Raw genomic sequence first — 15,695 nt, 5'->3', positions numbered from 1 at the left:
GGGGAAGAATGAAGGGGGGGAAATCGGAGGGGGAGAAGAACCATGAGAGACGATAGACTCTGAAAAACAAACTGAGGGTTCTAGAGGGGAGGGGGTTGGGAGGATGGGTTAGCCTGGTGATGGGTATTGAGGAGGGCACGTTCTGCATGGAGCACTGGGTGTTATGCACAAACAATGAATCATGGAACACTATATCTAAAACTAATGATGTAATGTATGGGGATTAACATAACAATAAAAAAAATTAAAGACCACGTCTTTAGTCTTTAGAGGTGCTTGGGTTGCACAGTCTGTTAAGCATTTGACTCTTGGTTTCAGCTCAGGTCATGATCTGAGGGTTGTGAGATCCAGCCCAAGTGGGGTGCTCGTTCGCTCTCTCTCTCTCTCTCTCTCAAATAAATAAATAAATTTTTAAAGACCATGTCTTTAGGAAGAGCATTTATCATCAAATTCTAAAAAGGGGAGGTTTTCTGAGGGAGAAAAAAAAACAGCATATATAAGGAGCCAAGGCTTTTGCCCACTGAACTTTTTACTGATAAATCTTCTTTGGGGTGTGTTGGTGGCTCAGTCAGTTAAGCGTCTGACTCTTGATTTTGGCTCAGGTCATGATCTCAGGGACATGGGACCAAGCCCCGAGTCAGGCTCCACACTCAATACAGAGTCTGCTTAACATTCTCTCTCTCCCTTTCCCTCTGCCCCTCCCCCTGCTCTCTTGTATTCTCTCTCTCTCTCAAATAAATAAAATCTTTTAAAAAACAAGATATGATAGATCACAGCATTTATCCTAATTAAAGATGATACATATTAGACCACATCAAGGCTGACTCAATCAAATCAAATATGTATTAATCTAGTCCCTAAAATGGTGAAAAGAAATGAATTGGTATTGGTTTATTCATTTCACGTTGACATACAAGGCAAGAGCAAACAGACTAAATCATTGGGTACTCTGTTGTAAACTCCTTGCCTATTGATAGTGGGGGTGAAAAAGTGAAGCACAAGGACTACTGAGTATTTTTAAAACAGGAGGAAAAAAAAACTAAAGATTTTGAAGCTTGTTTGACCTCAACTGGCTGCATTAGTCAATGCATGGAGGAAATGAACAGGAATAGATAATCTAGTGATTTCAATATTTTCAAAAGAGATTTCTGGTCACTTCTAAAGTAGAAGTGATCAAAACTTACAATCTTCTCCTGAAGCAAAAGAATGTCAAGTATGTGGTTAACCATCATGGATTAAGAAACAGGGCAGCTGGCTGTTCCCTTGCTGTACAGAAGCTTTTAATCTTGATGAAGTCCCAAAAGTTCATTTTTGCTTTTGTTTCACTAGCTTTGGAGATGCATCTTGAAAGAAGTTGCTGTGGCTGATGTCAAAGAGGTTACTGCCTATGTTCTCCTCTAGGATTTCAATAGATTCCTGTCTCACATTGAGGTCTTTCATCCATTTAGAATTTATCTTTGTGTATGGTGTTAGAGAATGGTAGAGTTTCATTCTTCTGCATGTGGCTGTCCAATTTTCCCAGCACCATTTATTGAAGAGACTGTCTTTTTTCCATTGCATATTTTTTCCTGCTTTGTCGAAGATTAGTTGACCATAGAGTTGAGGGTCCATATCTGGGCAAAACAAAGAGGCAACCCACAGAATGGGAGAAGATATTTGCAAATGACACTACAGATAAAGGGCTGGTATCCAAGATCTATAAAGAACTTCTCAAACTCAAAACCCAAAAACCAAATAATCAAGTCAAAAAATGGACAGAAGACATGAACAGACACTTCTCCAAAGAACACATACAAATGGCTAACAGACACATGAAAAAATGTTCATCATCATTAGCCATCAGGGAAATTCAAATCAAAACCACACTGAGATACCACCTTACACCCGTTAAAATTGAGAAGGCAAGAAACAACAAATGTTGGAGAGGTTGTGGAGAAAGGGGAACCCTCTTACACTGTTGGTGGGAATGCAAGTTGGTACAGCCACTTTGGAAAACAGTGTGGAGGTGCCTCAGAAAATTAAAACTAGAGCTACCCTATGACCCAGCAATTGCACTCCTGGGTATTTACCCCAAAGACACAGATGTAGTGAAAAGAAGGGCCATATGCACCCCAATGTTCATAGCAGCAATGTCCGCAATAGCCAAACTGGAAAGAGCTGAGATGCCCTTCAACAGATGAATGGATAAAGAAGATGTGGTCCATAAATACCATGGAATATTACTCAGCCATCAGAAAGGATGAATACCCAACTTTTACATCAACATGGATGGGACTGGAGGAGATTATGCTGAGTGAAATAAGTCAAGCAGAGAAAGTCAATTATCATATGGTTTCACTTATTTGTGGAACATAAGGAATAGCATGGAGGACATTAGGAGAAGGAAGGGAAAAATGAAGAGGGGGAAATCGGAGGGAGAGATGAACCATGACAGACTATGGACTCTGAGAAACAAACTGAGGGTTTTAGAGGGGAGGGGGGTGGGGGATGGGTTAGCCCAGGGATGGGTATTAAGGAGGGCATGTACTGCATGGGGCACTGGGTGTTATACAAAAACAATGAATTATGGATCACTACATCAAAAACTAATGAATCATGGAATACTATATCAAAAACTAATGATGTAATGTATGGTGATTAACATAACATAATAAAAAAAACTAATGATGTATGGTGACTAACATAACATAATAAAATAAAATTTAAAAAAAAGAAACAGGGCAGTTGGGAACATGGAGAAGCTAAATTATTTCAATAACTTCTAAATTCTCAATTGTACTACAAACTAGAATTTAGAGTGAAGTCAGGAGATGAAGATTACAATTCTGCTGCAATCAGGGGAATATTTTGCCAGACTCTAGCCTCAAAGTACAGTTTGGCTATTTACTTCTTCAAGGGGATTCCCTGATATTCCCCAATATAAATATATAATTAAATATCTCTTAACCCCTCCATCATCTTTATTTCCTTCATGGCACTCATAAATTGTAACTATGCATTTATATATGTATTTATTTCTTTAATATCTGTCCTTTAAACTATAGGCTCCATATAAGCAAGAAACATGTATTTTTTCTTATTATGGTACATTAGTCACCATATAATACATCATTAGTTTTGATGTAGTTTTCCATGATTCATTGTTTGCATATAACATGCAGTGCTCCCTGCAATATGTGCCCTCCTTAATACCTAACACCGTGCTAGCCCATCTCCCCATTCCCCCTCCCCTCTGAAACCCTCAGTTTGTTTTCCGGAGTCCAGAGTCTCCCATGGTTTGTCTCTCCCTCCAATTTCCCCCCCTTCATTTCTCCCTTCCTTCTCCTAATATCCTCCATGCTATTCCTTATGTTCCACATATAAGTGAAACCATATGATAATTATCTTTTTTTTTTAATATTTTATTTATTTATTTGACAGAGAGAGACACAGCAAGAGAGGGAACGCAAGCACGGAGAGTGGGAGAGGGAGAAGCAGGCTTCCCGCAGAGCAGGGAGCCCGATGCGGGGCTCGATCCCAGGACCCTGGGACCATGAACTGAGCCGAAGGCAGACGCTTAACAACTGAGCCACCCAGGTGGCTTTCTCTGCTTATTTCACTTAGCATAATCTCCTCCAGTTCCATCATGTCAATGCAAATGGTGGGTATTCATCCTTCCTGAATGCTGAGTAATATTCCATGGTATATATGGACCACATCTTCTTTATCCATTTATCTGTTGAATGGCATCTTTCCACAGTTTGGCTATTGCGGACATTGCTGCTATGAACATCGGGGTGCATATGGCCCTTCTTTTCACTACATCTGTATCTTTGGGGTAAATACCCAGTAGTGCAATTGCTGGGTCATAGGGTAGCTCCATTTTTAACTTTTTGAGGAACCTCCATACTGTTTTCCAGAGTGGCTATACCAGCTTGCATTCCCACCAACAGTGTAAGAGGGTTCCCCTTTCTCCACAACCTCTCCAACATTTGTTGTTTCCTGCCTTGTCAATTTTTGCCATTCTAACTGGTGTAAGGTGGTATCTCAATGTGGTTTTGATTTGAATTTCCCTGATGGCTAATGATGTTGAACATTTTTTCATGTGTCTGTTAGCCATTCATATGTGTTCTTTGGAGAAGTGTCTGTTCATGTCTTCTGTCCATTTTTTGACTTGATTATTTGTTTTTTGGGTTTTGAGTTTGAGAAGTTCCTTATAGATCTTGGATACCAGCCCTTTATCTGTAGTGTTATTTGCAAATATCTTCTCCAATTCCGTGGGTTTCCTCTTTGTTTTGTTGACTGTTTCCCTTGCTGTGCAGAAGCTTTTTATCTTGATGAAGTCCCAAAAGTTCATTTTCACTTTTGTTTCCCTTGCCTTTGGAGACATGTCTTGAAAGAAGTTGCTGTGGCCAATGTTGAAGAGGTTACTGTCTATGTTCCCCTCTAGGATTTTGATGGATTCCTGTCTCACATTGAGGTCTTTCATCCATTTAGAGTTCATCTTTGTGTATGGTGTAGGAGAATGGTCAAGTTTCATTCCTCTGTATATAGCTGTCCAATTTTCCCAGCACAATTTATTGAAGAGACTGTCTTTTTTCCATTGCATATTTTTTCCTGCTTTGTCAAAGATTAGTTGACCATGGAGTTGAGGGTCCATATGTGGGCTCTCTATTCTGTTCCACTGATCTATGTGTCTGTTTTTGTGCCAGTACCATGCTGTCTTGGTGATCACAGCTTTGTAATATAGCTTGAGAACAGGCAACGTGATGTCCCAGCTTTGTTTTTCTTTTTTAACATTTCCTTGGCGATTTGGGGTCTTTTCTGGTTCCGTACAAATTTTAGGATTGTTTGTTCCAGCACTTTGAAAAATGCCATTGGTATTTTGATTGGGATGGCTTTGAAAGTATAGATTGCTCTGGGCAGCATAGACATTTTAACAATGTTTATTCTTCCAATCCATGAGCATGGAATATTTTTCCATATTTTTGTGTCTTCTTCAATTTCTTTCATAAGTGTTCTGTAATTTCTAGAGTATAGATCCTTTACCTCTTTGGTTAGGTTTATTCCAAGGTATCTTATGGTTTTTGGTGCTATTGTAAATGGAATCGATTCCCTAATTTATTCACCAACATTTGTCCACTACATTGTATAGCACCTTAGTCGATAAATATTTGTGAGTGAATGAATGAATGAGCCAATGAGCACAGCTTCTTTAAGAGCAGATAGGTTTGCTGCAGAAAAGAATCAGCCATGTCTCAAGAGTAAGAAGTGGAAAATAAGTTTCTCTCTTGTTTGAAGGGAAGAAGCAATTTTCAAAAGTTTCTCTAGCCACTATTTCATGCTTCAAGAGGAGATAGCTGGAAAAGTCATGCCCCCTCCCTCCCAGAGTTGTCTCAATGCTCCCACACCCAACTCTTTGACATAAATTCATTCATTCACTAATAATTTTAAAAAATCATTGACATAGTGTTAATATCAATCCCAGTACTGAGTGCTCTAGGTCCTAACATAATAAATTAGTTTTGATTATATAACATATATAAATGAAATTCAATGATTTGCTATAATATCAGGATGAGAATATCATGATCTAAAATATATAAATGTCAGCATTATATGTAATACAGCTTACTTTAGAAAAGTCATCAATGGCCAGTACTTTGTTTGATATTTCATACATCTCACCCCTCCTGAAATATATATCGGCATCCATGGGCTTGCACTTAATTGCCTGGGTATAGTTTAGAATTGCTAAAGTAATGTCTTTTCTTCTCCTGAAAATTTCCGCCTTTGACAAATATGCCTCTAAAGAAAATTAAAAAGGTAAAATTTAGTGTTACAGTCCTTTTATTAACTATGAAAATTTTAATCCCTCTCCCTCTAAAAATGTAGTCTTAGAATGATGTTTCTCTATTATACTTTCTTAACCATTTCATTTAAGGGTTTTTTTTTCTACTTCAACAATGCAGAACTTGCTCTCAAAGGCTGATAAATACTCATTATTGTTAAAAGTATTTTCAATTTCAATCCTAAGTAACAAAAATTACCTTTTACCTTTTTGTATATCTGAAGTGTTTCATACTCTTTTAATGTTTATAATAAAACAAAATTGTATGGACTTTGGCAGAAATAGGCATAGATCAAAAAATATTTATGAAGCTCAAGTTATATTCTAGGGGTATGTTGTGTATGCTGGGGATACAAAGATGAATGTGACATTTTCTCATTCCCAAAAGGTTCTATGTTTCTGGGTTCCATTCAAGCTGGTTAGAGGATGGTACATAAAGGCAAATGTACAGATTCCATCCAAGAAGTCACGGAACACTACAATGCTTCAGAGATTTGTAGTCAAGAAAAGCTTTATGAATCATGTCTATAACTAAAATTTTTAAGTTCATATCCTTCTTGTGGGATGAGCAGTAGGAACAAATTTATTGTAATGTACCCAAGGACATTAGCCTTTCAAAGCATGATGAGTATTTTGGAAATAGTATAGGATCATACAAGTCCAATATATACAATATCAAGAGTAAATTTAACTTTTAAAAGCTACAACAATTTTTGGAGACTTATATCTATTAACTTATATATCTTTATAACACCACTAAATGACCAAAGCTTAGGTAAAGATATAAGTAATATAAACACACAGACAACCCACCTGCATTATTTTTATTATATTTACTTATATAATTCAAATCATCCAAAGCTTCATTAATTTTGTCTTGGAAAAGATAAATGAAATGTCGGTGCCAATAGGCATTGAGAAACAATGGCTCCAAAAATATAGCCTAGAAAATATATGTATATAAATTCAATTAAAGTTGTTTTATTAAAGGAAAATATCCTATCAAATAAATTTTGCAAACACTATTGATCCAAGTGGCTTTCTATGTATATAATATAAAATGATACTTCCCAATCTGAAAAAATGTAGTGTTTTTAATATCAATTATTGAAAATGCCAATAATTATAGTTTCACAATCCCACATGTATACTGCAAATATTCATGGTTCAAAATTCTAGTAGAAATTATTATATAAATTATTACATAGATAGAATTATAATTATAAATACAAGTATAAATTGTTAATATTGTTATTCTGATTAAATAAAACTTACTTCCTGTAGATCTTTCATGGCACTCTGTAACTTTCCCAGTTTCCTATAAATAGCTCCACGCCTACAATATGCAAATGCAGGATATTTTTTCTTATCATTTATTTCTTTAGTCAAGATCTCCACTTCGGATTCATAATGTTTAATAACTTCTGGAGAAAGACTAGACTTCAAAGAATCACTCAATTCTATTTTTGGTGGTTCTTTCATTCCTTCAGACAAGCCTTCATGGATAGATATTTTAATAACTTTCTTTTTTGTGGTTGTCTTCTGATGTTTATGATAAGAGAACATATCAAGAGCCCATGTTCGAAGGTCACAATTTTCTGGAATTCCTCCCTTACTTTGGACAAATTCATCAAAATTTAAACACATAGGTAGACTGGGACAAGGAATTTTACGCTCATATAATGGAACTTTGAGTAAATATTTCTTCTGTCCAGGAAGGATTCCATGAGATGTTGATCTAGTTATTAAAAGAGTGATTTTTTAAATTACAGAAATATAATTATTTTTATAATCAATAAATCAACTCAGCCACACATGAAATTACTATTTCTCTATTATTAAAATAAAATTACATGCTATTTTTATGCAAACCAAGTCCTCCTGTTCATCAAAACTGTAACACCATATGAAGAATCTATACAGAAACTCTATAGAGTTTATTAAAGCAGACGATTGTTATCTAAAGATGTAGCCTTCTTACAGTACTGAAATAAGGTGTTGATGCTCCTTTCAGATTTAATTTATACCCCTGCCCCCAACCAGAGAAATTACAATGGGGAATTGAGGAGGTAAACTGATGTAAGAAAGGAAATGCCATCCAAGAGGTTGGAGAGCACAGGAACTTGAGGAAATGGGAAGAAGGAAAGATTTGACTAGACAGTAAACTACTAAATTAACATCCCAGACTTCACCCTTCTTTAGTAGACTATGAAATTAGAGAATACCTAATATGCTTTCAATGGGCATTTCCACCTCCACATTCATCTCTACCCGTCTCTACTTTGCCCTCTGCCCAGGGGACTAATCTGTACAGATTACATCCATAAGATCCCTTATTCTCTGTCTTCTAATTGGGTATGTCCAATTAGAAATCCCACAGAGGTAAGTAGGAGAGTGAAATCAAGGTATTTATTCCTCTGGTTCCCTCCTGAAGGGTTGCCTGAAACTGGCTATGATCCTTGACCAAAGATCAAATGACCAAAGACCACTACTTTTTTTAAGGAAACACTTTCTACACAATTCCTCTTGAAAGTTCTGGTAATCACTCCTACTTTTTGTCCTCTCAGCCTTAGGAGTAGATAATGGCTCTGTTATTTTTAGCCCTAGGATACTACATTATCATCTGTGGTTTCCCTGCCCTGACATCTTTGTAAATTGTCTTTTTATTATACTTTCCTAGAATTATCCTAAATTGAGAGTGCTCTTTACTGGCACCCTGACTGATAAAATAATTGGTGCCAGAGGTAGACTCAGGAAATACACACACAGAAGGATCCTAGGATAAACTTCTTGCTAGGATCAAATAGGACACAAATAATCCATGGTATGTGGTGCTATTGAAGCTCCTCAAATTATCACCAGTGTTAGCAGGGGATGGTGTTCAGGTGGAAGGCAAGGTATCAGGAAATCAAATAGCTACCACTTAGTCATGAGGATAATAGCAATGATTATAAAAATTGTGGAATCATTTTACTTCAGACCAAAAGAGAAGAACAGTACCTATTAAATACCCAAATTCCCTAAACCTTGTATACCAAGGTAATGAAGCTACTAGGAAAGGAGTAGGAAACTGAAATATAGGATGTGAATATTTGAGCAAGCATAAATGAGCCTGACAATTTTGAATCTCCAAATTCCACTCATCTTCTCTTAACGGAAGAGACTGGTTGAGGGACTGTCAGATTCCCCAGTCTGAGAGACTAAACCTCTCCTGTATAGATATCTTTCAGTGAGTACACTGAGACATTGCTCCATATGTTATATTAAATTTAATTTTAGCATCCCCAAAATCACTCAGCTGTGACCTCCTGAACCCTTTCATGGAGCTACAACTACCGCCGATCCGCCTCCTGCATGCCTCCTCCTCCGCAGAGGTGGCCTTGGATCGGTGGCTGCTAACCCTAACCAGTGCAGCCTTGCTAGAACTTCCAGATATACTCTGAGTGATCCCCAAACTTTAGCATCAGTCACCTGGAAGACTCGTTAAATACACATTTCTGGTGTAGATTTCTAGTGAGATTTGGTGGACAGAATTTTTTTAAAGATTTATTTATTTATTTATTTGAGAAAGAGAGAGAGCAGGGGAAGGGGCAGAGAGGGAGAGTATCCAAGCACACTCCTGAGTGCAGAGCCCAATGTGGGGCATGATCTCAAGACCCATGAGATCAGGACCTGAGCCACAACCAAGAGTGCAATGCCTAACCAACTGAGCCACATAGGTGCTCCAGACAGAATTTGAAGTTGTAGGGATCTGTGGCAATAACTAAATGACTGCAAGTCCTCAGAAAATGAGGTAGATGGGCAGCCTGCTAAGGTGTTCTTTGACTTACACAGATGAAAAACTTTTAGGTCTTCTGGGCATAAGCCTAACCAGCTATAGTGGGGTTTTACAACCTCTTATGCAGCTCTCAGACCTCAGCCAGTTCATATCTAAAACCTCTCAGCTGACAGGAAGGCCAGACCAGGTCCCACTGAAGAAGGATCTGGCAATGTGGCCTTGATGTATTTAAGGAATTTTCCCCAAAAGTTTCCAGAGGTCTAGGAAAGAGGAAACACCCAAACCTCCTGGGAATTATTAGATACCCTAAACTTATGCTGATCCACAGATACCCATTGTGGATGCCACTGAAGTCCACAGACAAATTAGGGAATTATGATGGTCAAGTGATATAAAAAATCTTGGCCTGAAACCATCTAACAGAATCTAGTGAGACATGGACCCATTCTGAGATAATTTCCCTAGTCCCAGAATGTGTAGTAGGAATGAATCAACTTCATAACTGCATAAACTATATACTGAAGAAGGTAATAGTAGTAAGGATCAAGTGGAAATCTCTATAACTGCCCCATTCCATCCTATACCACCATCCACCAAGATAGTATATCAAAAGCAATACCAGACCATCAGGGAAATTACGGATTAACAGCACAAGGAAAATATGTCATCTCCTGCTTGTGGGGGAAATAAATTCTGCCTCTCTTGGGGGTGTAGCAGTGGCAAGATGGGCCAAGAAAATCAGAACTGAGACTACAGATTCACTTTCAGGAGCTAGTCAAGTTTGGAAGTTTTGATAGTGGAAGTCAGGACCATGGCCTGACTTATTCTAGAAAGGGAAGAAGGCAATGCATTCACAGAAATAGGAGAGCCAATAGCAAAAGGGCTGGCCTGGATCTCAGATCAAGTATGTTACTCAATCCTGGAAGACAGAACATTTGCAGAGATCCGAGAGGCTAACAATTCATAGAAGTCCAGGTCAGAGAGAAGGCAATGAGTACAAGGGAGTCAAGGTGGGCCAGGAGCCATCAACAAACACAGCTTCCTGCCACATCAGTGAGCTGCTGAAGAAGGTCTCTGCTAGTCGCTGACTGGCTGGTCCACCAATACTGGGATCAGAGACCAAAGCAGAGAGAAACTTCCAGAAAAATGGTGAAGCAACAAAGTTACTGCAGACACATGGCATCCTGCCATGACCTAGATGAGGGGTCAGGCAACAGAGATAACCTATAGTAAGGGGACTGACAGAAAATGCATGGGTCTGGGTTTAGCTCAAATAGACTTTGGCAGGAGTTACTTTCCACAGTCAAGCTTTGACTTGATATATGAGTACATACACAGTCTGTTTTTAACCATTTAAGGGAGCCAGCAAGAATGAGGATGATTAAACAAGCTTAAAGGTCAGATATAAAATGGTAAGAAGGATAATTCTGTTTTAACCACAATAAGATTAGTGAAAAAAGATCTCAAACTATAGGAATAAAATTATTTTTTAAAGTTTCTCCATAAACTTGTTTTAAAAATAACAGTTTTTTCATAGCAACACTTTTACGCTAAATTAGTTTAGATTAAGATTTTTTTAAAAAGAAGTTAGGGAAGCTGTACTAATATATTATCCTAGACAAATACTCCCGTAGTTTGTTTTACTGCCTCCACCAAAAGGTGCATCCTATTACACCTGTTGGATATATATACAAATATCAAATTCAGTTGTTAAAAGGCAAATAAATCTCTTTATAATCAAAGTGATAAAGAATCAGAATGAAGTAAAATACCACACAAAAATAGTGCTTCACCTGCTTATATCCTTTAGAGAGACAGAGTCACTTAGGTCATGGCCAAAATGGTGCAGTGTTTTATCCTCTCTAGGACAGTAAAGATTCATATGCTGTGAAATCAGCAAATATATCAAAAATGTATAAGCAAATTTCTGGTTCTTATCAAAAACATTTGCCAACTTTAGAAAAACCTATCTGAAGTCTTCTAAAGATGAGCTAACAAAAACAGCTCCACACTTTTGTTGCAGGGAAAACTCAAGCATAAGTAGCGTGTAGGGTACTCAGGACTTGAATGGCATCCTCCCCTAGGGTCGGTCTCTGTTCCATCATGCTTACATAGGTTGTTCCCAAGTCTTTTCAGGGACAATAAGTCACCACATACCAAAACATCATTAATTTAACTGTTTTTCAGAACCAGCAAGTCTTTATAATAATGAAGTAAACAAAACACTTACGACTCTCTTATCAACAGGAAAGTCTTTACTTTTCAAAAAGGCATAAATTTAATGAATTCTTTGTCATCTGAGGATATCTAGAGAAATAAAGCCCAGAGCTTTTTGCAAACTATTTTGCACAACCCTTCAGTTATAAGAAAGTTATACCCTGAACACTTAAATATGAGCATACCTGGAACTTCAGTTGCTGTCATCTTAGGTCCTCGCACTTTTTTTTAAGATTTATTTATTTACTTTAGAGAGATCAAGAAAACAGGGCAAGGGGCAAAGGGTGAGAGAGACTCTTAAGAGACTCTTAAGCTAAGTGGTGAGCCCAACACCGGGCTCCATCTCACGCCCCTGAAATCATGACCTGAGCAGAAATCAAGAGCTGGATGCTCAAAAAACTGAGCCACTCAGGTGCCCCATGTCCTTACACATTTTTAAACATGCTAGATACTATTACTTCTAAGTAAGGAGAAAAATTATTTCTATATGTTGATCCCTGAATAAGGGCTCACACAACATACAAAAACAGTTTGTCTATCTAGATTACTCAATTCATTAAGTCCAAATTTGAAAACAGTTAAATCTCAGCAATCTATTTCTTTTTTTTTTTTTTTTAAGATTTTATTTATTTATCTGAGAGAGAGAATGGGAGACAGAGAGCATGAGAGGGGAAGGGTCAGAGGGAGAAGCAGACCCCCTCCTGAGCAGGGAGCCCAATGTGGGACTCAATCCCGGGACTCCAGAATCATGACCTGAGCCGAAGGCAGTTGCTTAACCAACTGAGCCACCCAGGCGCCCTCAGCAATCTATTTCAACTTCTGAATGGGTGATATTTGTTTGGAGCAGAGGTTGTTTTTTTTGTATTGAAAGATTTCATTTAACTATCAAATTGACTTAGTTTTACTTCATGTCCTTAAGTCAGCCCCAACTTTAAAATATAGTTTAAACCAGTCATATATTTATACTATTGAATACCCATATATTAAAAAGGAAGGGATTCTCCTTTAGCTAAGACTTTAACATATTTTCAATGCTGAATAAAATAATAACTTCAGTTAGTGAAATTATAAGATTAAGACCAAAACCACAATACATTTCGTAAACTATAACAATTATTGATTAAACAAGACCTTTTAAGAACTTTTGGAGACTTGGCTAATTCATCATACACGGCTGTAAGTTTACTGTGCTTCAATCTTTTCTTCAGTCTTAGCTTCTTTTTCTTGGGATAAACAATATAACTAATGCCAGCTTTTTTAGATGCTTCAATGAGAGAGAGAGACAGATCTCTCAAACTCCTTTTCTCCTGCATGTTATCTAAGATGGTATCTATATTTTCTTTCTCAGAGGGTTCCTCAGTTTCATTTTGCTGAGTCATCCAATGCTCCAACTGCTTTGCTTTCTGAAATATCATGTCTTTTATATTGCTTTGCATGTCATCCTTAATCTTTATTGGAGTTGTGGCCTCCTCTTTCTTCAATTCAACTGCAGATTTTACTCTCTTATTAGCAAGGAAACAAAGATAGAAAAACTTAAAATCAAGCTAGTTGCTATATGTTTTAAACTAATTCAGTTATAATTATTATTAATGTAGTTTGAAAATTTTAAATTGTATTCTTAATGTTTTTCAAAGTCAGCTTATAAAGTTAATAGTAAGTTGGTTAAACAAAGTACAATAATTTGGTTATGTGACATTTTGTTAGCTACATAAAAATAACACTATAAAGTAGATATGCATTAACTGTGATTTTATATATTCTTAATTAAAAGACAATGCTCTTTACATATTCAAATAAAGTACATACTCTACTTTTATTCTTAATGAAAAAGAAATTGGTAGAATGGGTAAAAACTATTAAAATGCCTTATCCTATAAAACCAATTTGTGAGTCTATTTTCAAAAGCACTTTAACACTGAATTTCTATACAGTAGTATTCAAGTATCCTCTACAATAATTTTCAATTCAATATTTATAAGCTTAAGAACAGAATTCCAGCCTAATATTTTTATCTAATCATCAGAGAATCAACTTAACTTTTAATAATAACATCAATATTATAATGTACTAATAATTATAAATAATTTGCAATAACTATGCATTAGTACTTGAAATTCTAACAACTCATTATTAATAAAAGAGATTAGTTCCAATCCTTTGATATAACATTTCCAGCTTATTGAGCCATTGTCAATAAATTAACTGCATTTAAGTTTGCTAATAAATAATCATTTGTTATACAAATGTTTTTCTTTATAGTGAAGTTAGGCTCAAATTCCAAACATAACAATTTCACATAAGCTAGTTGTATTCTTTAAGATATACTAAAGTACAATAGAGATATTGACCCTCATAACTTATCATACTTCCCTCATCTCAAGAAACTATATGTAACTCATTATATAATTAAAATAGAGAATAGGGTAATACATAGACTATAGAATATATGTATGTATAATATAGGTATATATCAAGAAATATAGGCACAGGGGCGCCTGGGTGGCTCAGTCGTTAAGCTTCTGCCTTCAGCTCAGGTCATGATCCCAGGGTCCTGGGATCCAGCCCCACATCGGGCTCCCTGCTCTGCAGGAAGCCTGCTTCTCCCTCTCCCACTCCCCATGCTTGTGTTCCCCCTCCCGCTATGTCTCTCTCTGTCAAATAAATAAATAAAATCTTTAAAAAAAAAAAAAGAAATATAGGCACATATGTATGTAGGTGTGAGATATATATAGAGAGAGAGAGAGAGTGCGCGCTCAGGAAAACATGTGCCTGAAAAAAAAGGTGTGATATATATATCTCAGGAAAACATGTGCCTGAAAAAAAGTAGAACATAAGATACTCATACTCCCCGCTTGCTGACTAGATATGAATTACACAAAGAGGCCATATGCAGCTCTGTCGAACACTTGGGAAGGAATCACTGACAGAATCTATAATTATAAAGCAGAGCTGCCAGAACAGGCTTGGGGTTCTTTCCCACTTTTACTGAAATATTATTGACACATAACATATGTAAGTTTAAGGTATACAGTGTGATGATATGATACATGTATATATTGTGAAATGATTACTACAATAAGGTTAGTTAACACTTCCACCCCCTCACATAATTACCATTGTTTTTGTGTGGTGATAGCATTTAAGATCTATTCTCTTAACAACTTTCAAGTATATACAGTATTGTTAGTTATAGTCACCATGCTGTGCATTAGAACCCTAGAATTTATGTATCCTATAACTGGAAGTTTGTACCCTCTGACCAACATCTCAATCCTCTCCTCTCCGTTGTAGCCCCACTGTCTACTCTATGTTTCTATAAGCTCTGCTTTTTTAGATTCCTCATATAAATGAGAACAGACAATATTTCTCTTTCTCTGTCATGTTGCATAATGTCCCAAGGTCCAGCCATGTACTTACAAAAGGTAAAATTTCCTTCTTTTTTATAGTTAATATTCCATTATTTATATATGTGTATATATGTATGTATATGTGTACACACACACACACACACACACACACACACACTGCAAGAAAAGAAAACTGCAGCCCAACATCCCTGATTAATACAAATGGAAAATACTCAAAAAAATACTAGCAAACTGAATTCAACAGCACATTAAAAAGATCATACAACATGATCATGTGGGATTTATCCCTCAAATGCAAAGATGATTCAACATACACAAATCAATAAATGTGACATACCATATTAACAGAATGAAAGATAAAGACCATGTATGATTGTTTCAATAGACATAGATAAAGCATTTGACAAAATTCAACATTTTCTCATGATAAAAACTCTCAATAGATTTGGTATAGAAGGAACATACCTCAACATAATAAAGTCCATGTATGATAAACCCACAG

At 36.6% G+C, this 15,695-nt stretch overlaps 1 protein-coding gene across 1 annotated transcript in view; it reads right to left on the bottom strand.

Annotated features, from left to right (window-relative positions):
* Positions 1-5,572: 5,572 nt before the first annotated feature.
* The window catches only part of LOC116632630, a 129,100-nt gene continuing 118,977 nt past the window's right edge, over positions 5,573-15,695 (bottom strand). Inside the window, exons 10-13 of the mRNA XM_032404576.1 lie at positions 12,957-13,327; positions 7,106-7,568; positions 6,644-6,773; positions 5,573-5,787 (exon numbers count right to left, since the gene is read on the bottom strand). Coding sequence (XP_032260467.1) covers positions 5,573-5,787; positions 6,644-6,773; positions 7,106-7,568; positions 12,957-13,327 — 1,179 coding nt within the window. The remainder of the gene's footprint in view (positions 5,788-6,643; positions 6,774-7,105; positions 7,569-12,956; positions 13,328-15,695) is intronic.

This window comes from Phoca vitulina, unplaced genomic scaffold, assembly GCF_004348235.1.
Source record: "Phoca vitulina isolate PV1807 unplaced genomic scaffold, GSC_HSeal_1.0 scaffold7, whole genome shotgun sequence".
Classification (NCBI taxonomy): domain Eukaryota; kingdom Metazoa; phylum Chordata; class Mammalia; order Carnivora; family Phocidae; genus Phoca; species Phoca vitulina.
The sequence above is the reverse complement of the archived record's forward strand: the minus strand, read 5'-3'. Positions and strand labels throughout refer to the sequence as shown.